The sequence below is a fragment of the Erpetoichthys calabaricus genome, chromosome 7 (assembly GCF_900747795.2).
Source record: "Erpetoichthys calabaricus chromosome 7, fErpCal1.3, whole genome shotgun sequence".
NCBI classification, from domain to species: domain Eukaryota; kingdom Metazoa; phylum Chordata; class Cladistia; order Polypteriformes; family Polypteridae; genus Erpetoichthys; species Erpetoichthys calabaricus.
In genome coordinates this window covers 128787110-128808238 of record NC_041400.2, presented here as the reverse complement: position 1 = coordinate 128808238, position 21129 = coordinate 128787110, and the positions used below count along the sequence as shown (strand labels likewise).

The 21129-nt window shown below is 37.8% G+C and overlaps 1 protein-coding gene across 12 annotated transcripts in view; it reads left to right on the top strand.

Moving 5' to 3' along the window:
* The window catches only part of sec31a (SEC31 homolog A, COPII coat complex component), a 69554-nt gene extending 50876 nt beyond the window's left edge, over positions 1-18678 (top strand). For 3 of the 12 annotated variants that reach the window (XM_028805355.2, XM_028805356.2, XM_028805352.2), the window contains 7 exons: positions 2757-3065; positions 4406-4444; positions 6746-6807; positions 8090-8338; positions 14293-14412; positions 14794-14865; positions 18431-18678. In XM_028805355.2, the coding sequence (XP_028661188.1) occupies positions 2757-3065; positions 4406-4444; positions 6746-6807; positions 8090-8338; positions 14293-14412; positions 14794-14865; positions 18431-18610 (1031 nt within the window). In that variant the 3' untranslated portion in view covers positions 18611-18678. Of the gene's footprint in view, positions 1-2756; positions 3066-4405; positions 4445-6745; positions 6812-8089; positions 8339-14292; positions 14413-14793; positions 14866-18430 lie in introns of all 12 variants that reach the window. The other 9 variants (XM_028805361.2, XM_028805358.2, XM_028805353.2 and 6 more) reach the window with 8 other exon arrangements.
* Positions 18679-21129: the final 2451 nt, after the last annotated feature.

The window sequence follows — 21129 nt, the reverse complement described above, 5'->3', positions numbered from 1 at the left end:
GGTGGGGATGGTGCGCTGCTGACCTCGACTCGGGACGTTGTGGGTCGGTGGGGGGAATACTTCGAAGACCTCCTCAATCCTATTAACATGCCTTCCAATGAGGAAGCAGAGCCTGGGGACTCAGAGGTGGGCTCCCCCATCTCTGGGACTGAGGTCACCGAGGTGGTCAAAAAAACTCCTTGGTGGCAGGGCCCCAGGGGTGGATGAGATACGCCCGGAGTTCCTCAAGGCTCTGGATGTTGTAGGACTGTCTTGGCTGACACGCCTCTGCAACATCGCATGGACATCAGGGACAGTGCCTCTGGATTGGCAGACCGGGGTGGTGGTCCCCCTCTTTAAGAAGGGGGATCGGAGGGTGTGTTCCAACTACAGAGGGATCACACTCCTCAGCCTCCCTGGAAAAGTCTATTCAGGGGTCCTGGAGAGGAGGGTCCCGTCGGATAGTCGAGCCTCGGATTCAGGAGGAACAGTGTGGTTTTCGTCCTGGTCGCGTAACAGTGGACCAGCTCTATACCCTTAGCAGGGTCCTGGAGGGTGCATGGGAGTTTGCCCAACCAGTCTACATGTGTTTTGTGGACTTGGAAAAGGCATTCGACTGTGTCCCTCGGGGAATCCTGTGGGGGGTACTCCGAGAGTATGGGGTACCGGCCCCCCTGATAAGGGCTGTTCAGTCCCTGTACGATCGGTGCCAGAGCTTGGTCCGCATTGCCGGCAGTAAGTCGAACCCATTTCCAGTGAGAGTTGGACTCCGCCAGGGCTGCCCTTTGTCACCGATTCTGTTCATAACTTTTATGGACAGAATTTCTAGGCGCAGCCAGGGCGTTGAGAGGGTCCGGTTTGGTGGGCTCAGGATTGGGTCACTGCTTTTTGCAGATGATGTTGTCCTGTTTGCTTCATCAGGCCGTGATCTTCAGCTCTCTCTGGATCGGTTCGCAGCCGAGTGTGAAGCGGCTGGGATGAGAATCAGCACCTCCAAATCCGAGACCATGGTCCTCAGCCGGAAAAGGGTGGAGTGCCCTCTCAGGGTTGGTAGCGAGATCCTGCCCCAAGTGGAGGAGTTCAAGTATCTCGGGGTCTTGTTCACGAGTGAGGGAAGAATGGAGCGTGAGATCGACAGGCGGATCGGTGCGGCATCCGCAGTAATGCGGGCGCTGCATCGGTCTGTCGTGGTGAAAAAGGAGCTGAGCCGCAAGGCGAAGCTCTCAATTTACCAGTCGATCTATGTTCCTACCCTCACCTATGGTCATGAGCTATGGGTAGTGACCGAAAGAACGAGATCGCGAATACAAGCGGCTGAAATGAGTTTCCTCCGCAGGGTGTCTGGGCTTTCCCTTAAAGATAGGGTGAAAAGCTCAGTCATCCGGGAGGGGCTCAGAGTAGAGCCGCTGCTCCTCCGCATCGAGAGGAGTCAGATGAGGTGGCTCGGCATCTGATCAGGATGCCTCCTGGACGCCTCCCTGGTGAGGTGTTCCGGGCACGTCTAACCGGGAGGAGGCCCCGGGGAAGACCCAGGACACGCTGGAGGGACTATGTCTCTCGACTGGCCTGGGAACGCCTTGGGATTCTCCCGGAAGAGCTAGAAGAAGTGGCCGGGGAGAGGGAAGTCTGGGCATCTCTGCTCAAGCTGCTGCCCCCGCGACCCGACCTCGGATAAGCGGGAGACAATGGATGGATGGATGGATGGACATTTAATTTTTTTTAGCGTAATACATTTTACTTTCAAAATTGTTTTGAAATGAAAATAAGTTGACATTGACTTTTCAAGCAATAAAGAATCACATTAAGCTGAACACTCCAAAGCAAAATCTCCAGTGTTAAGTGAACTCTTACATGGTTAAATAATTCCTTAAAATTCTATGTTCACTGTTTTTAGTTTTGAAATGTTACATTGACAGCAGCAATTTTACTGTCTTACCTTAGACACAATGCTGCCTTTATAAGAGGCAGCTATAGACAGAAGGCCAGTCTGTCATAATGTTTACACATGCCCAAACCCATGTTTCTCCTACAGGGCCAGTTTAGATTTTTCATTTTACATAACATTCATATCTTCAGCATGGGGGGACAAAACTAATAATTCCTAAGAACACCTACACAGAATTGGAGAGAATATGCTGATTCCTCACAGAATGAGAGTGGATTTGATGTTCAGCCCATCTTCTTAGTTTTGAGACAAGACTAACTAGTTTTCTGACCCTCTTAAAATTGATCATACTTTTGTTAAATCTTCTGCTTTTTTTAAAAATGTCTAAGATTAGGGTTTGATTGGTTTAATCTAATGCATGTATTTACTGCTGCATGATATATAGAAAGTGGCATATTTATGTATGTTGAATAACTACTGTAAAAAAAAGTTGCAAAATGTTCTTACTGCTCGTAATCTTAAATCTCAATACCACACATAGTGTAATGAAAATCTTCAAAGTGGCAGCATATATGATCCAATAATAAAAAAATAACCATGAACTTTGAAATGGGAATATTATGATTTTTGCATAATTAATTTTCAAATTGAATTTTCTTATCTGCTAGAACATAAAATATTGCTAGGAACTGAGCTGTGCTGGATGGAATGGTCTGTGCACAGTAATGCCAAATTTATTTTTCTTCAAAATCTGACAGATTTTTTATTTTTTAATTTTTTTAAGTGTTCATCAGTTATTTAAATTATGCTTATGTGCTCATACTGTTAAGAGATCATTTTATATTGGAGCCTTACAAAAGAAATGCTAACAATGTTTGTCTTCTCTGTTTAGCCTATTTTCAGGCACAACAGTATCCTCATGGAGCTGGGGGACCAACAGTCTATCAACCACAACACACTGTACCTCCACCTCCATCTCCATCTTCTACACCCTACTCAACTCACTACATGCATTCTGTACCTTCTCAAACTGTTTCTGCATCATCGACTAATCCTTCATATCCAGGACAACCCCCAGTCTCTGGGACAACAGTTGTCTCTGCAGCTTCCCCTTTCTCCTCTTCTCTTAGTTTGTCTGGAGCCTCCTTCCAGCATGGCGGACCTGGAGCTCCAATGTCTTCTTGTCCACCACCACCTTCAGGTATTCTGCCTGTCCAATATGATCTGTCTGCCTCACAAAAAACAGGTCTACACTTGTTCATGTTTGTAGGCTTTGTTTCATTTTTCTTTATTAGAAAACAGCTTATAAATTCAAAACCTATGTTTCTAAGAGTGTGTGTATTTTTTTTGTACCACTTCTGTTGGCGTTCAAAATCTATACAACAGATGAATGGCTTTTTAAAGCAGTCCCAAAAACTGAGGATATTTTAGTGTGTATGAGCCTTAGAAACATTGGTTCTAAAGTGTAACACTTTTTAACACACTGTAGAGTCTAGTTTATATTGTTTTATAAAGCTTTGTTTAATGTTAATACTGTATAACTGGAATGGCTTATACTTAAGGTTAAGTTGTTGTTTTGTAATTTAAGATTGCTGCGTGTTACATGCATGTGCATAAGTTTCCATTAGAAGGTTAACAAACATTTTGCATGAGATTTGCCTTCATCTCTGTTCTACTAATTTTTCATGAATGTACACAAGAGTGGTGCTTTACAAAAGTTTGCGGTCCATTGACCAATTCTCTTATTTTACTAAATAACAAATCCTTTGAAATAAAAATACCACAGAAAACAAAATTTCAAAATGGAAACTCTGAATTTGCTTTTTAACATGGCATTTTTTATTTTAAAGGAAAAAAGAAATATAGTGTTGGGAAGAAATGCATAAACCACATACATTTTATCCTTTTTTTCCCACAACATAAAATAACTAATTTGAAACAAACATATTGCAGAGAGCAAAATTTCATTGTAGAATTTGTTGTTCATTAAAACTATAGAATCAGTCAAGAAACCAAATAGTTTTGGAAGGCACTATATTTGAGAAGAAAAAGCATTATGTTCACACTGACATTTTACAGTATGACATTTTGGTGTTTGTAATTAATGACAGATCTTTTCAGATATTTTTGACTAAATCATACATGATTTTATACTTAAGTGAAGCATTTTACTAATTTGTATATCAGTTTCCGTAAATATTTGTGTTTTATAAGTAATATACAGTATTTTTAATTATTTTGTCTGACAGTGCAAAAAAAATCTAATTGTGCTAATAGCTTAGTGAAATGTTGAATTCATTTATATAACTTACTCATTTAAAAAAAAAAAATTAGTTTAATGAATATTAAGATAAGCGTGAAGAAATTAAACCGTATATTTGAAAATGCTTATCAGTTTTTTTTTTTTGTTTGTTTTTTAAACCTGATAAATCCTACTTGTTTGTACAATATACTGCATTTAGAACTTTCTCATTAAATATAATTTATATTGGCTGATTGAAACATATGTTTCATATCTATGAATTTTATTTTTATCTACAGGAGATTTAAACATTCAGGACATCCTGTTCTACCTAGAAGGTTTTTTTTATCTAGTCCCTTAGTATTTATCTAATCATAATTCATCAATTATCACAGAGAACAATAATTTTAAAAATTAATAATTGCAATTATCACAAGTAATAAGAATTATGATCCCTTGTTGATTAACATTAATATAATGCATAATTTAATTTTCACTTGATTATATCATTTAATATTTTATGACTTAATGAAGAGATAAGCTACAGATGCAGCCTAATATTTTGGCACTTTCTTTACAGATCACGTTTTCTGTTGAAATGTTGCTTGGGCATATTCAGTTGGCAAATATTTAATACAGCCATCTCTTTCCAGCGAAAATACTGACACCCCTTTTAGGCATTACAAAATGAATAAAACTAACACGCTTCATAACTAAAGCTATAAACAAAGGATATTCTTGTGTTTTACTTTTTTTTCGCCTGCAAATCATAAAATGTCTTTTGATTAAGTTAAGTAATTGTGTGATACTTTGTCTTGATCATTGCATGCACATTAGTTTTCTTTTTTTAGAGTGTTAAAATTAATTTAACAAACTTAAATTGCAAAGAAAACATGCAAGTGTAAATTTCTATTTGGGAACTAGATCCTGTTATTATTATTATTATTATTATTATTATTATTATTATAAGCTTGCAGATGTTTGTATATATCGTTTGAAGATGACAGTCTGTCTGCTTAGTGCTCAATAACGGAAAGGAAAAGTTAAAAACGTACACTTACTGGAGATTTTTCACACTGTATGGGTGCTGCCAAAAGTGCCACAGAATCTTTCAGGGTCAAAAAAAATTAATGGAGAGATGGACCTACTAACCTCATTGCTTAAAAGGCTTGATAACCAAGTTTCACTATCAGCCTCTTTATATAAAATTGGAGAATTGAGAGTCTTTGCATATTTTAGCATAGAAAGACTCAAATTTTCTGTAGTTGCTGCATAGTCTTCATATTTTACATCACAAATGATACCAGAGTGCTCGCTTTCATTGTGCAAGTGATAGTAGGTTAACTGTAGACATTTCTCAGCCCCAGTCACAGTGTTTGCCTGTACATCAAGTATAAATCTGACCTGAATTAGAAATGTGCACCTTGGAGTTGGTAACAGATGCAACATTTTTCTGTAGTCTTTTTCCTTCGCTTACAGGAACTTGCATTGTTAATTTAAGGAAAATTAAAAAAGTAAACTGAAACTAGTAATCAAGTACAATATTTCTCTTATTAATAAGGCAGTGTGTTATTACAAGGTGCCAATGATGGAAGTGTTCAGTGATTAATATACTTGTAAGGAACTGGAAAATAGAGTGTAGTTGTGATATTTGTCACAAGAAATGTGTTACTTAATTTTGAATTACTCCAAAATTATATATCATTAAAGAAAGCAGTAAGTTATTGTTAAAATGTTGCCCATGTCAAACATTTCACCTAATCTAGTATGTCAGTTTCCTTGTTGAGGTTTTAATAAGTAACATCAGACTAAATACCTGTATCTTTCTTGAAAAATTGTTTTTGCATTGTAGTGGGTTTTAACACCCTGAGGATTTATTGCAGATAAGTAATAATTTGAATCACAAGAATTATTTTGTTTTGTAAATGATTCTGAATTGCAAGCAAATCGGCACAAGCTATCATGACTGGATGATTCAGTTTTCATAATTGAAACCTTCTTTAAACAATGCGTTATTTTTATACTCCTCCTAGTGATTACTATTCAGAAATTGTTTTTTGTTGTGATGATGATAAGTATTGGCAATTACTGCTTCTAGCGGAGAAAATTTTTTAAAATTATTTAGCCTTTAAAAGCTGTACTAGTTCTTCAGCTGAATTATTAGGTTGTGTATGTACAAAACACAGCAGCAGGCACAGGCTTCATGAATGATCACCTGTGTTAATGTGGATACTCAAGTGTCAGAAAGCTATTGACAATATACAAAATGTACCATTTGTAATTTTTTTTTTTTTTTTGTGCATCATTTTTTTCCTTAATCAGTACTTGTGTGAGAATGACTAATGCCAGCTTTTTGAGGTGAACTCTGTTGAGGGTCTGTTATTAATACTACCAGTTTGCACTGAAGAGTGTCGCATTTCCAATTCCTATTTAATGATTCTGAAAGCAAAACCTACTTTTGCATGTGAAATGTGGCTTTCTTAAATGTTACTATAACCTAGGTTTTATTAAACTTTTGTTTTTAAAATTTCATATGCATTTATCCTAGGGTTCTATTTTTGTACTTTGAGATGTAGTCTGTACTTTTGTTTACCCTTTCTTACTGATACTGTTTGGTGTCCCACCCTCAAACCTCACAGGACCACAAAATGGATGGAATGATCCACCAAGTCTCAGCAGAGGGACAAAGAAGAAGAAGATAGTAAGTTTTAAAAAAAAAAAAAAAAATTCTCTACATTTTAATGTTTTAGTTTGGGCTATGTATGTTAAAATAAAAAATAGTAATCATGATTATTAAACATTAACCTGAATCAGCTGTAGTTTTACAAAAAGAGATTCTCCCCCTCCCCTCCAATAACTCCAAAGTGTAAACACATTCTCAGCATGGGGGTGTGTGGGTTTTTTTTTTTGGTTTTTTTGTTAAAGTGTTTATATATTGATCCCTATGCTTCACCAAAAATTTACACTCTGAGACATGGTTTCCCAAATCTTAAGCATTCTTTAGTTGAAATAAATAAATGTATACAGTAGTCCCACAGGTGATGCATTCCAAGATCTACCCCAGATACCCAAAACTGTGGATAGTAGAGAAAACTGTATATGTATTTTTTCATTTACAGACAGTACATACTTATGATAAAGTTTAAATAATACACAATTCGACATTACCAACATTAAAAAAGGAGTAAAATTTTTTGTATATTTTTGTACTTGTATGCTCACTCACTTTCACTCTCCCTCTCTCTCTCGCTGCGCGCAGAATGCATGATTTAGACAAAATGTATCTAAAAATGGTGAAAACATTTGCTCAGAATGGCATGCAATTTGAAACTTGTTAGAAATAAGTTAATGGGTTATTTCTGGAATTTTTCATTTAATGTTTTTGGGTCACAGTAAACCAGAGAAAACAAATTCACAGATACAGGGGTTCTACTATACATCAAAACAGTGTTTCAGACAGTTCATTTTTAAATTAAAGTGCCCATCATTACAGAGTGCTGTTTTTTTTTTTTTGGTAGTGTTTTAGATGTATTTTTCTTTTTCATCATCAATCTAAAAAAAAAAATCAGTATTTTTTTTTTCCAAACTCCACTAGTATTTGAGAATGTGTTTTCTGTAGATATTGTATATTTTAGATTTTTCTTTTGCAACTGTTAATAGTTTAAAATGTAGTATTTTGTTATAGTTGTTAAGCTTTGCTTTATAATGTGAATTTTTGAGAAATATTCCAATTTGTAACACGTGGTGTACAAAATTTAACAGTCTTCATGTAGCATAAACGCAAGTATGGATTTATTTGCTATGCCACTCAATATTCATAAACCTTTCACAGTTCAAAAAACAACGCAATAAGTCTATATAAATTTGTAGCTGATTGGGAAATACTATATTGCAGAAGTTAATGTGTGTTTGCTTATGTTTATTTTCTCATAGCAGTACTTAAAGCTTCTTTTAAAAGGTGTAATTTTGTCATGTTTTCCCAGCTTCCAGAAGACTACACTCCTCCTGCTCCAATTACTGCTCCTATAATGAATCCACTAGTTCCTGATCAATCCCAACAGTTGGCCCACCCTCCTGTATTCCAGCCACAGCAGTCCCCAGCTGGACCACCTTTGTCACAGCCTGCTTTTCAGATGATGCAACAACCTTTATCGCAGCCTAGTGTGGTTACTCCAACGCGAAAGCTTAGCACAGAGGGACCCCCAGGAGCACCAATAGGTGACGTCATACAGGTCAGTGTATGCACTTTACTATAGTCTGTTCTGAGCATGCAAAATGTTATGAATAACTAGCAAGCATAGTGTAATATACTTTTGCGGAAAACCTTGTAGCACTTAAAAATGTAGAATGACTATAGAGCTGATATTTGGTCTGTGAGGCTTTGGGTTTCCCATCGATTTATGGGGTCTTGTTTTCTACCTTTAAATAAAGCACAAGCAAGTTTAAAAATCACTGTCCATTTGCATTCCAAAATACATGTACAGTGAATAATAATTAGTTTATTAAGTTAAGCTATTAAGAAGTGAGCAGCCTTACCAGTATTTTCTGGTGGATGGTTAAATGTGTTGGTTTTGGACAGTGTTGCTTTTTTGACTGATATTTTAGAGACACTTTGTGTAGCATTTTTAATGTAAAGGTTGGAGCACACTTTACAGCAAGGTGAACTTGACAAACTTGAACATCTCATGTACAAGTGAAAAATCTGTGCAGTTTTGCTTTTGAGCATCTTTGAACACACCAGATAACACTTCCAGTGAAAAGAAGGGGTTTCTTTGCTGGTAAAAATGATGCCAATTAAAGATTAGGAGGGCCCTTTTTTCAGTATTCTGATACTGTTCATTTTATTTATAATGTGCACAGGTAGACAATGCTACTCCTTAATTACTCAAACATACAATTTTAAAGATTTACAAGAAATTTTATTTTATCTCTGTGGCAGCTTTGTATATCATTCTGCCCTTTACAATAGCCTGGAGAGAAAACACTTCTCCAACTCAGCCCATTCTATATATAAAAGGCAGACAATTTATTGTTGCTGAAGATAAGCTTTTGCTGATTGCCCTGGAATATTAATAATACACTTTGCTGGAATTAAACACATTTTAAGTTCTTGTTTGCTGTTGAAGTGGTTTATACTAATCCAAATACAAATTTACACAATGGCTTGTCTGGCTTAGTGTTCAGTTTGAGTGATTACTGATAATCAACATGATGTGATTGGCTTGGCTCCGTCTCTCATTTGCCAGTTTGGGCTTCTTCAGCTACCATATATACAATCCATATTACTAACCGAGAATGCTAAACCGGATGGACGCAGGGACATCCGGCCATGGGCCGTAGCCGCAAAAAGACGTACTGCGCAGGCGCACCAAGAAATGGGCCGTAGCCGCAAAAAGACGTACTGCGCAGGCGCACCAAGAAATGAGGCGCCGCGAGAGGCGGACAAGACCACAGAAAAAAGGAGTGAGCACGCACCAAGAAATGAGGCGCCGCGAGAGCCGGACAAGACCACAGAAAAAAGGAGTGAGCACAGAAAAAAGGAGTCAAACGCAGGCGCTGCACACAGCGCCGCACGAGCAAAACAACCACCCCCCAAACCCCCCACACACACACACAAGCAACGGACAGGACACACACAAAGTGGACGATTCAACAAGCCCCTGGCACACAAAAAAAAAGAGCCCGCAAAACCACCACCACCCCCCCCCACACACACACACACACACAAGCAACGGACCGGACACACACAAAGAGGAGGATTTAATCCCATTGCACACGAAACGGGATGCACACAAAGAGGAGGATTCAACAAGCCACAAGCACACAAAAAAAAAGAAGCCGCGAGTACCACACAAAGCCCATTGGACACGAAACGGGACAGACTACGGACATAGCAAACGAAACGTACACAAAAACGACGATTCAGACCCACGACCACAGTAACATAAATAACAAATGACACACAAAGCCCCATTTCTAAATGAACCGTCCGTATTAAACATACGTCATCTCAACACGTTCACAATATGCAGCATAGGTAGATCTCATTACAATGAGGCACTATTAACCGTTCAACCGCAAAAAAAGCTCCATATTAACAGTGAGTGCGATCCTCCTTATTACTTATCCATATTTCTCACGCTCAAGAACAAACAAGTCATTAATTCACGATCACAGGTACAAAACGATACCGCTCGGATAACGGGACCAAACACAATTCACACTATGCAGCATAGGTGGATCTCATTACAATAAGGCACTATTAACCGTTCAACCACAGAAAAGGCTCCATATTAACAGTGAGTGCAATACTCCTTATTACTTATCCATAATTCTAGAAGAAAAAATGTCTCGGCTCCAAAAACGCAAAGCTCAACTAAAGCTTCTAACTAACGATGTACCTAAAAGTAAAAACTTTATGAACTGCATTAGATCCTACAATAGTTCATTTGCTTTTGCATCTACCGGAGTAAATATCAGGCCACCAACAGGCAATGGCCCATACTGCTTTCCCATATGTGCACAAATACTGCATCGCATTGGAACAGTGCACCCTGAAACAAATCAACAACGCAAATATGCACAAATCTACATCCTAGATCCACATGACGCAATCTATCAATCAAAGTGCTGCATCGCAACAGGCACGGATTCAAAACGAAACACCTCCCGTCTCAGACATACGTTAACGGCAAGGAAGGCTACAACGGGCTTCTCACACAGCACAGGCAAATCGAATACAGCTCCAAAACAACACGTCCCAAATACTACACATGCAACAACGCGCCTCTCAAACGGCCCAAGCAAAACATACACCAGGAAAATTCATTCGGATTAATGAATGTCATTTGCAATCATTGTCATTCAGTTCACTTCCCTGAAGAAACAACTGGCAATACAAGTAATACATTTACACGTTGTTGTCAAAAGGTTCAAATTAGACTGGCTCCTTTACATTCATATCCTGAATATCTACAGAAGCTTCTAACTAACGATGTACCTGAAAGTGAAATCTTTATCAACTGCATTAGATCCTACAAATCGGTATCCACTATGAACATTAACGGTGGCACTGCACGTGACATCCGTCTTGCAAAAAGGTTAATTATTGATGAATGTACAGTGGCATCCAGTCACTTACTCAACACCATTCATAAACTTCAACAAACGTTTATGAATAATAATATTCGCTTTGGAGGAAAGGTACTTTTATTACGAGGAGATTTTAGACAGTGCTTAGCTATTCTTCCACATGCCATGCGCTCAGCTATTGTTCAGTGCACCTTAAAATATGCAGACAATTGGCATTGCTTTCAAAAGATACAGTTAGTAAAAAAGATACGATGTCCAGAACCAGATCATAACAATTGCTTATTACAACTGGGAGATGGTACACTCACCAATACAGATGGACTTCACCCACATATTATTACAATTCCTCAAGCCTTTATCTGCGACGACTTAGTTACAGACAGATTTGGAACAGCAATCTCATTAGACCAAATGCCCCTTTTAACACAACGCACTATATTATGTCCAAAAAATATTAATGTGGAAAACATAAATACCCAAGTCATTCCATTACTTCCTGGAGAGACACAACTCTTTCTAAGCTCTGACAAACTTGACTCTGATCACAACAATAACCATCTTCATTGACATTACAAGTTCTGAGCTGGAATTACCTTTTACACTTAAACGGCGTGTACAAAGAAATTTTCAAATAAACCTTTACACTGTGCCACACACTTTATTGTTTGCTTTCTATTTGCATCATCTAAACCTTCACACTATTCTATATCTCATTCATACATCACGCTCTTTGTCATTCCCAACACCAGGGGTTGGCGAGCGAAGCGAGCAGGGGGCGGAGCCCCCTAGTTAATATATTAATCTGAAGCGCCAGGGAAAGGGGTTGGTGGGTGGAAACTGAGGCAGGGTCATTATTTCATTATATAATTTTTGTTGTGTACACTGTGCATCTTCATTTGGTTGTTTTACCCATTTAATAAGTAATTGCTCACAAAACAATTATATGATGAGGTGATGCTTATATTCCTCAGTTTCCTGTTTTCAACCCCCAAATCTAAGACTATAACCCCATATAATTTATCCGTTGTATAATATCTGTCTGTTAGCATTTTTTTATTTTTATAGAATGTATTAGGTATAGCATCCATGGCACATAAAATTTAAGTTTTATTGTGACAAACAACTACTATGTGCCATGAACTTTTGGTAACTATATTAGTGCACCCTTAACGGAATAAATTTGTTTATCCATTTGGTGTATTAAAATGACTACCTTTTAATGTTAAAATACAAAAACTTTTTGCAAACCTATCCATAAATTAAGAATGCATCTTGGAATAAAGTGTACCTTGAATTCTTAATAATGCATTACATGTACTTCTTGGTACTTTAAGTGTTGTTTTGATGGTGTGTTACTTTTTGTTGACTAAATTATATTGAATGTTTGTGTTCATTTTCTCAAAAACTTTTTAAGTTGCATTTTCTGAGCTTTCCTATAAAAGGAAATGGTTTGTGTTTTAGCTTCATCATTTTGAGTGCATGTAAAAGCAACGTTATACTGAGCATTATCTTTCTTAGGTACACCTGTCTTTCTCTTGTAATTAACTGCTCATTCTGTGATAGGCCAGTACTGAGGAACTGTGTGTGTTCAGTGCAGCAGGGCAATTGTCAGCAATACAAATTTAAGAACTTTAAACCTAACATGGTAGTAGGTGTCCATCGCAAATGGAGGAGTTAATCAAAAATAGCAGCCCTACTATACTCTCCCATCCCCACACCCACAAAGCAGTGTTTTTGATATGTTGAATGGATCCTCACTCAAAGCCATCCAGCAGACTCTGATCCTGTGGTTGCAAATGGTGTTGATGAAAGCATCTACTTGTTCAGAGTAATACACTGCCGGCAGTTACTCTGTTAACAGCTGAGTACAGCAGTAGTGCTGAGAGAGGCATACTGGAGCACTAAACTCTTCTTAACAGTTAAGGGAAAGGGTTATGTTAGGTGAAAACTCAAACAAGTGACATCCTAGCAGTGAAAGTCAAGAAGACATAGTGGCAGTATGCTATAGAATCACCATACTGGTAACTGGAGTGTTGGAAAGTATCGCCTAGTTTGAAGATCTCATGACTTGTGTGGAAAAAACTACTACATGAGATCTCAAAATCATTGTTGATCTGGTGCAGTTATCTCTCTCTCAATATTATCCCCATCTGTGAAACCCCATCTGTGAAATCAATTTTTTCTGCTAAACGCTCCACCATGCCATATGGCAGGGGTGGGCAAAGTCATTCCTGGAGGGCCGCAGTGGCTGCGGGTTTTTGTTCCAACCTAGTTGCTTAATTAGAAAACAATCCTTGCCAATAATTACATTTCATGGCTTGTTAGTGCTTTAACTCTGCTATGTCAAATCATTCTCATATCCTAGATTTTTTTTTCCATTCTAAGGATATCATCCAAATACTTTGAAGTATAAAACGGATGGGTAATTCTCAATCCTTCACTTTTTTCTCTTCTGTTTCCTTCCAAGTATTTAATTAAACCAAATAGTGCACGATAAATACACACAGGTGTAAAGGGTAACAAGCAAAATGGATAACTGCTGGTTTCTTTTGTCATTTGCATGTTATTGCTAATATAAGGAGCAATTAAAAACTGAGAATGCAGCTGTTTAAGACTTAAATAAGCAATAAGGGTTCCGAATCTTAATGAGGGAGATAACCAAAATGAAGCAGAAGTGTTTCTAGAGCAATAAGTGCTTCTTGTTAAGCAATTGGGTTGAAACAAAAACCTACAGCCACTGCGGCCCTCCAGGAATCACTTTGCCCACCCCTGCCATATGGCAATGAGGGATGTAGAATGGCTCTAAAATATCTCTATTGTAATACAGTGATGTCCACAGTCATATCTTATTCTAGTTGAACTGTGTGACTTAAGGAGGAAACTGTTATGTTTAGTCTTCCAACAGTTATCTGCAGTAATTAACACATAAGAGTCTATATGGGCCAGGATGGCTATGCTGTATATTGTAAAGTCACTCAGTTTAGTTAATAAGAATTGGCCTCATAATAAATATAGTTAACAAATAATTGCCTGTTTCTTTAATGTTTTGTTTATTACACTTTGTTGTTTTCTTCAATGTTTTTCTTTTGTTCAGCCACCTCAGTATATGCCTGCTGAAAAAGTTGCCAAGAACCCTATTCCTGAAGAACACCTCATATTGAAGATCACGTTTGAAGGCTTAATAAATAGGTGTTTGAGTGCTGCAGTTGATCCGGTATGTATTCTGCTTTTTATGCCTCTTCTGATAGGAATATAATTTATAAACCACTGGGTACTCCTTTGTTTGATTATACTGACTTTATTGATGTGGCTTAGACCATAGTAATATGTTGAATTGTTGTTTTTGCATTACAATGACATGCAGCAGATTATTTTATCCTAATTTTATGCACTCTGATGACTTTGATATTTTAGTTCCATTAAAATTACTTGGCAAATGGCTAAAGATGTACACTAATTTTTTTTTTAAATATATATGAACAGGAGTGTGATGTATGATTTTCCTGTCAAATTCTAATTCCAATTTTCTGATTCTAAAAGTGTTTATTGTTATTATTTATTATTATTATTATTATTATTATTTATTTTTTTTTAGCAAACTAAAAGGAAGTTGGATGATGCTAACAAACGCCTAGAATCTCTTTATGATAAATTGTGCGAAAAAAATGTAAGTATGAGTTTGGTTTACAGATATCATCTATTGTATTATTCATAGATCTTCTGTTGTAAAATAATTCTTTAGAAACTGTGTAACAGGCTTACAGCTACAGCCAGTTTTGGAAAAGAAAATCTGTATTCATATTTCTAACTAATTGTTTTGTATTCAAATGATTTCTTCTGACTCAGATTCAGAGGTCTGGTTTTGAATTCTTCTTTGGCACTTTCTGTCTGGAACAGGCACATTTTTCCACATATACATGGTTTTCTCCTCTCTGGGAAACTGCAAGCAGTGGCAACTCAATTCATGAGCTCTCCCCTCTGAAAGTGAAAATGCTAGCCGGTACTTTGCCAGTACTCTTTTGTTAAACTGGATGAGCACTACTCAGAAAACCTAACATAGGGAGAAAGTGCTGCAGACAGCGTCCAGGAATGGTGATTAAACGCACATTGATTAAACTTTATAACTGCATGCCCCATGCTTCAGAATTCATGGTTTCAAATTCCACATCAATAGAATTCTTTAACCATACTTTTTTCTTGTGTTTGAAGATGCCATTTCCCTAGTAAAAACTTCCAATCTTGTTGCACGTCAACTGTAGAGTCCCCATGCACTCTGATAGAAGCTTTCTGTATAATGGTGCATACACAGTATACTTACTGCGTTTTGCTCAAATCTGTTACATGTAATACAAATAACCAGTCATAGACAGCTGTAGATCATGGAAATGGTCTGAACCTCCGCTATCCAGTGGCAATGAACCTGTCAGTGTAAGTGGGATCTTTGATAAAAGTGGGTTTACGCAGCTGTGGTGTGCTGTTCTCCTGGATATATACAGTGCATCCGGAAAGTATTCACAGCGCATCACTTTTTCCACATTTTGTTATGTTACAGCCTTATTCCAAAATGGATTAAATTCATTTTTTTCCTCAGAATTCTACACACAACACCCCATAATGACTACGTGAAAAAAGTTTACTTCAGGTTTTTGCAAATTTATTAAAAATTAAAAAACTGAGTAATCACGTGTACATAAGTATTCACAGCCTTTACTCAATACTTTGTCGATGCACCTTTGGCAGCAATTACAGCCTCAAGTCTTTTTGAATATGATGCCACAAGCTTGGCACACCTATCCTTGGCCAGTTTCACCCATTCCTCTTTGCAGCACCTCTCAAGCTCCATCAGGTTGGATGGGAAGCGTCTGTGCACAGCCATTTTAAGATCTCTCCAGAGATGTTCAATCAGATTCAAGTCTGGGCTCTGGCTGGGCCACTCAGGGACATTCACAGAATTGTCCTGAAGCCACTCCTTTGATATCTTGGCTGTGTGCTTAGGGTCTTTGTCCTGCTGAAAGGTGAACCGTCGCCCCAGTCTGAGGTCAAGAGCGCTCTGGAGCAGGTTTTCATCCAGGATGTGTCTGAACATTGCTACAGTTATGTTTCCCTTTATCCTGACTAGTCTCCCAGTCCCTGCCGCTGAAAAACATCCCCACAGCATGAAGCTGCCACCACCATGCTTCACTGTAGGGATGGTATTGGCCTGGTGATGAGTGGTGCCTGGTTTCCTCCAAACGTGACGCCTGGCATTCACACCAAAGAGTTCAATCTTTGCCTCATCAGACCAGAGAATTTTCTTTCTCATGATCGGAGAGTTCTTCAGGTGCCTTTTGGCAAACTCCAGGCGGGCTGCCATGTGCCTTTTACTAAGGCGTGGCTTCTGTCTGGCCACTCTACCATACAGGCCTGATTGGTGGATTACTGCAGAGTTGGTTGTCCTTCTGGAAGGTTCTCCTCTCTCCACAGAGGACCTCTGGAGCTCTGACAGAGTGACCATCGGGTTCTTGGTCACCTCCCTGACTAAGGCCCTTCTCCCCAGATCGCTCAGTTTAGATGGCCGGCCAGCTGTAGGAAGAGTCCTGGTGGTTTTGAACTTCTTCCACTTATGGATGATGGAGGCCACTGTGCTCATTGGGACCTTCAAAGCAGCAGAGATTTTTCTGTAACCTTCCCCAGATTTGTACCTCGAGACAATCCTGTCTCGGAGGTCTACAGACAATTCTTTTGACTTCATGCTTGGTTTTTGCTCTGACATGAACTGTCAACTGTGGGACCTTATATAGACAGGTGTGTGCCTTTCCAAATCAGGTCCAACCAACTGAATTTACCACAGGTGGACTCCAATTAAGCTGCAGAAACATCCCAAGGATGATCAGGGGAAACAGAATGTACCTGAGCTCAATTTTGAGCTTCATGGCAAAGGCTGTGAATACTTATGTATGTGTGCTTTCTCAATTTTTTTATTTTTAATAAATTTGCAAAAATCTCAAACTTTTTTTCATGTCATTATGGGGTGTTGTGTTTAGAATTCTGAGGAAAAAAATGAATTTAATCCATTTTGGAATAAGGCTTTAACATAACAAAATGTAGAAAAAGTGATGCGTTGTGAATACTTTCCGGATGCACTGTATGTGTCCAAATCGCATAATTTACAAATGAAATTGAGCCGACTACATGGAAACTTGTGATGTACTTGAAAGAAGACAGCCTTTGAGTATGTAAAAAATACCATTATTGCAACATACCCATATTTCAAAGTTACTTGTGTATGTCCCACCAGTGGGATGGCTTATGCAATAGTGGTTAATATATCAAATGTGATGCACGGAAAAAACTCTTTACGGCATAATATGAGGAGTTATGAATTTTAGGTGAAGCAATAGTATATATTATTAAAAACTTAAAAGAATACACAAACATCTGTTAGTTAAAATATTTTGCTTATTCAAAAGCAAAGATGCTTTTCGTTTGGTAGTTTAAATTGTGTCATTTATTGAAGAATATTCTTAAGATTAAACATTCACTGAGAGCTTAAAAAAATAAAACCCTATACTGAAGGGCAGTGTCTTATTTATTTGGTTTTAATGATTTAATTTGTAAATTAGATCTTTATTTTCCTAAGCTCCTGAACCTGCTTAAACAGAAGTACATACATGAAACAGGAACTAAAGTAGGGAACATGCTGCGTGTCTCAACAGTTTTTTTCCATTAACTCCAAATCCATTAATACTGTGATATCCGCATCTTTATCAGCATCATGAAAGTTGTACTACAAAACAGACCGTTTAAAATGTGTTTTATGGCATTTTGTGACAAGTGCTACTGGTTGTAATTAGTGTCTTCCTATCTGTCCACTAGTAGACAGGCTGTCCCGGTTGGCTGATAGTTTTCACCTGTAATCATTGAACGTCTTTGTTGTATTCCTAAAAATTAAGGCATTAGTTTTGGGTAAACTTAAGCAAAATGGTAATAATTCCACTAAATAATCTGACTACTTTTCCAAGCAATGAACAACACCTAGTTACTTTTGCATGTATTAAATACATCGTCACTGAGTCAATTGTTTTTGATTTAGGATCAGATATGAAAGGTTTGTCGATTTTTTTTTTTTTTTTTTTTTTTTTTTTTTTTTTTTTTTTTTTCTTGTAAGAAAATCAGTGGATTTTAGCTGCTTGTTGTCTGTAGCATTATGAATAAATAAATTTTGTGTGCTGCTTTCCCCTTTTTCTTTACAGCTATCAGCAGCGATTATTACAGGATTACACAGCATTGCCAGAAGTATTGAAAATCGCAACTACCTAGAAGGTTTGGCTATCCACACTCACATAGTCAGTAACAGTAACTTCAGTGAAACGTCAGCTTTCATGCCAGTTCTCAAGGTAGTTCTAACACAAGCCAACAAGTTGGGAGTGTAGGTGATCTTCTAAAGCTTGCAGATGTCTTACTGCCAAAGCCCATGTAATAAAACTTGAGTTATGGTTTATGTCCTAAAAAGAGCTCCCATTTTTTTATCATGTCTGTCTTACCTTTGTAACTGAAACTTGGACTGCTTGGAGTCTGAGCAAATATGATTTTAGATATATTTACTGGACTACAGCTAAGTGGGAAGTTTCTAGTATTCCTCAAGACAAGTTCTATGAAATGTATTTTTGAAATAGTCCCGTGAACTGGCCAGCTGTCCTTGGAGTCACAAAACACCTTTGCACCTTCTCTTTATAACACAGTTATAGAACACCGGCTCAGTAATAGAATTGTGTTTTTAATTTTGCAAGGTTTTAATTTCATCTGTTTTAGTTTTACATGTTATAAAAAAATTGTGTGATAATTGGTTTGACATTGTATTGGTTTACTGGTATCACTAGTAACAATAGGCCACCATTATTTATATGAAAATGTACTTGAGCGGTTGAAGAGAACTGATGCGACTGGTGATCTAAAAAGGTGTGCTTGCTGTTATTGGTATAAACTTAAAAAAGATAATGGATTTTCTGTTAGAAGAAAAAAAAAACCTTTACATTGTCTAATTCATGAATGAAGCTGAAGTACAGTACACCTTGGTGCTTTATGATTAGTGTTTTAAATGTATGTACAAGAACTCCTCTGTCCCATTAGTGGGCATGGTTTTGTTTAACTCCATCCTCTAGCAATATTATATAAATGAAAGATTTACAATTTGAGTTCAAGAACCACAAGAATGATCGGCATTCCATATCTCAAATGTGTTAAATTGCATCACATGTCCTAATGTGAAAGTGCTGCCTGTGTATTTTATTTGTGTTTTTGTTAGCTGTATCCAAACATTGTATTGTATTTCTTTTCTAATCATGGAAAAAAGTTAAATTTCAGCAACATGCAATATTTTAAATAAAATAGTAATTTATTTTAAAACGTGTCTGTGTGAAAGAACAAGTTTAATTGTGTTTTTATGCCTTTCAAAGACATCAGAAGAATATTTTCTCTTTTAACATTGAGAGTAATAAAAATTAATAAACAAGTTGTTTATTTGAGAATATAGGTGGAGTCGCTCTGTGTGGAGACTGAAGGGTACATACGTAAAGACAAAGAGAAAAATGACAGATGAGTGCCCAGTGTAGGCACTGCGGGACATTGTTAGCTTGTATCATTGAAATATTGTAAGTATGTTCATATTAAAAGCCTTTTAATTGCTCTCAAATATAATGAAAACAGTAACCAAATACAGTTCCATAATAGTAAAATAGTTGCCTTTTTTCTGTTCCTTTACACTGTCGAGGACGGGACTGTAAAGTTCATTGATTGTTTTTTAAATGAGAGCCCATTTAGTAAATGGTGATTGATTCCCATAACATTTTTAATTAAAATAGTTATTTCATTCAAAGCATTGAGGTTCTTTGTCAGAATACAGGAGTGAGAAAAGTGAAAGTGCAAGATGGCCGAGGTCTTTAATTTCACAGTTTGCCTTTCTAAGTGTTGTATGTGTTCTGAATAGCAGGTAGTTGTGTGCCACCTTCACGCCTACTGCAGTGCTTCACAATCTTTAATGTAGCAGGTGCCTACCGTGCAGCTGTAGAAGTCCATAAGAACAGATGGAAGAATGTGAGCTGCCTTCAGGCATCTGAGGAAGTACAGGTGTTCATGAGCTTCTTTAACAAGAGGCAGAATGTATTGTACACACTTCAGGTCATTGGTGGTGGTCACTCCAAGAAAATTAAAGCCACAGACCCTCTCTACACCATATAGATTGAAGTGTGGTCTGTGTTCTGCTTTCTGTAGTCAATGACCAGCTCCTTGGTTTTGCTATCTTTAAAGATGACACTCTTGTCCTGACATCACTGTGTCAGCAGGTAAACCTCTTGTCTGTAAGCCGTATTGGCATTGTTGGGATAAGGCCTATGATGGCGGTGTCTTCAGTAAATTTACTCATGTAGTTGGAGTTGTGCCTGGCCACACAGTCATAGGTGAACAAGGAATACCGACGAGGACTCAAGAGTGCCTGTGCTGAGGGTCAGTATGGAGCATGTGATTCTGCCATCTGTACGTGACTAAAGTCTGTTGGTTAGAAAGTCTGTGATCCAGTTACATAGGGTGGCTCTGTCCTAGACCAGTGTTTCCCAATCTCGGTCCTGTGGCCCCCCTGTGGCTGCAGGTTTTTGTTCTAAGTGATAACACCTGCTTATACTGAGGTCATTTAATCAGCTGGTATTATTTTTCTTTTATTCTACATTCAGAAAAGCACAGCAGCATGATTTTTACATTTATAAGACATGGTGGACCTGCCAATTCTGGTAATCTATGGCAAATGCCAATCAAGCACCATGGTGCCAGGCAGTGAGCACAGGGCCCACTAGAGGACATCTGGCCCTCCAGCCACTCTCATGAAGTCTGTTTCTGATTGTTTGGTCCGAGACATTCACATCAGTGGCCTTGATGCGCCATCCTGGAGAAGTTGGACTAC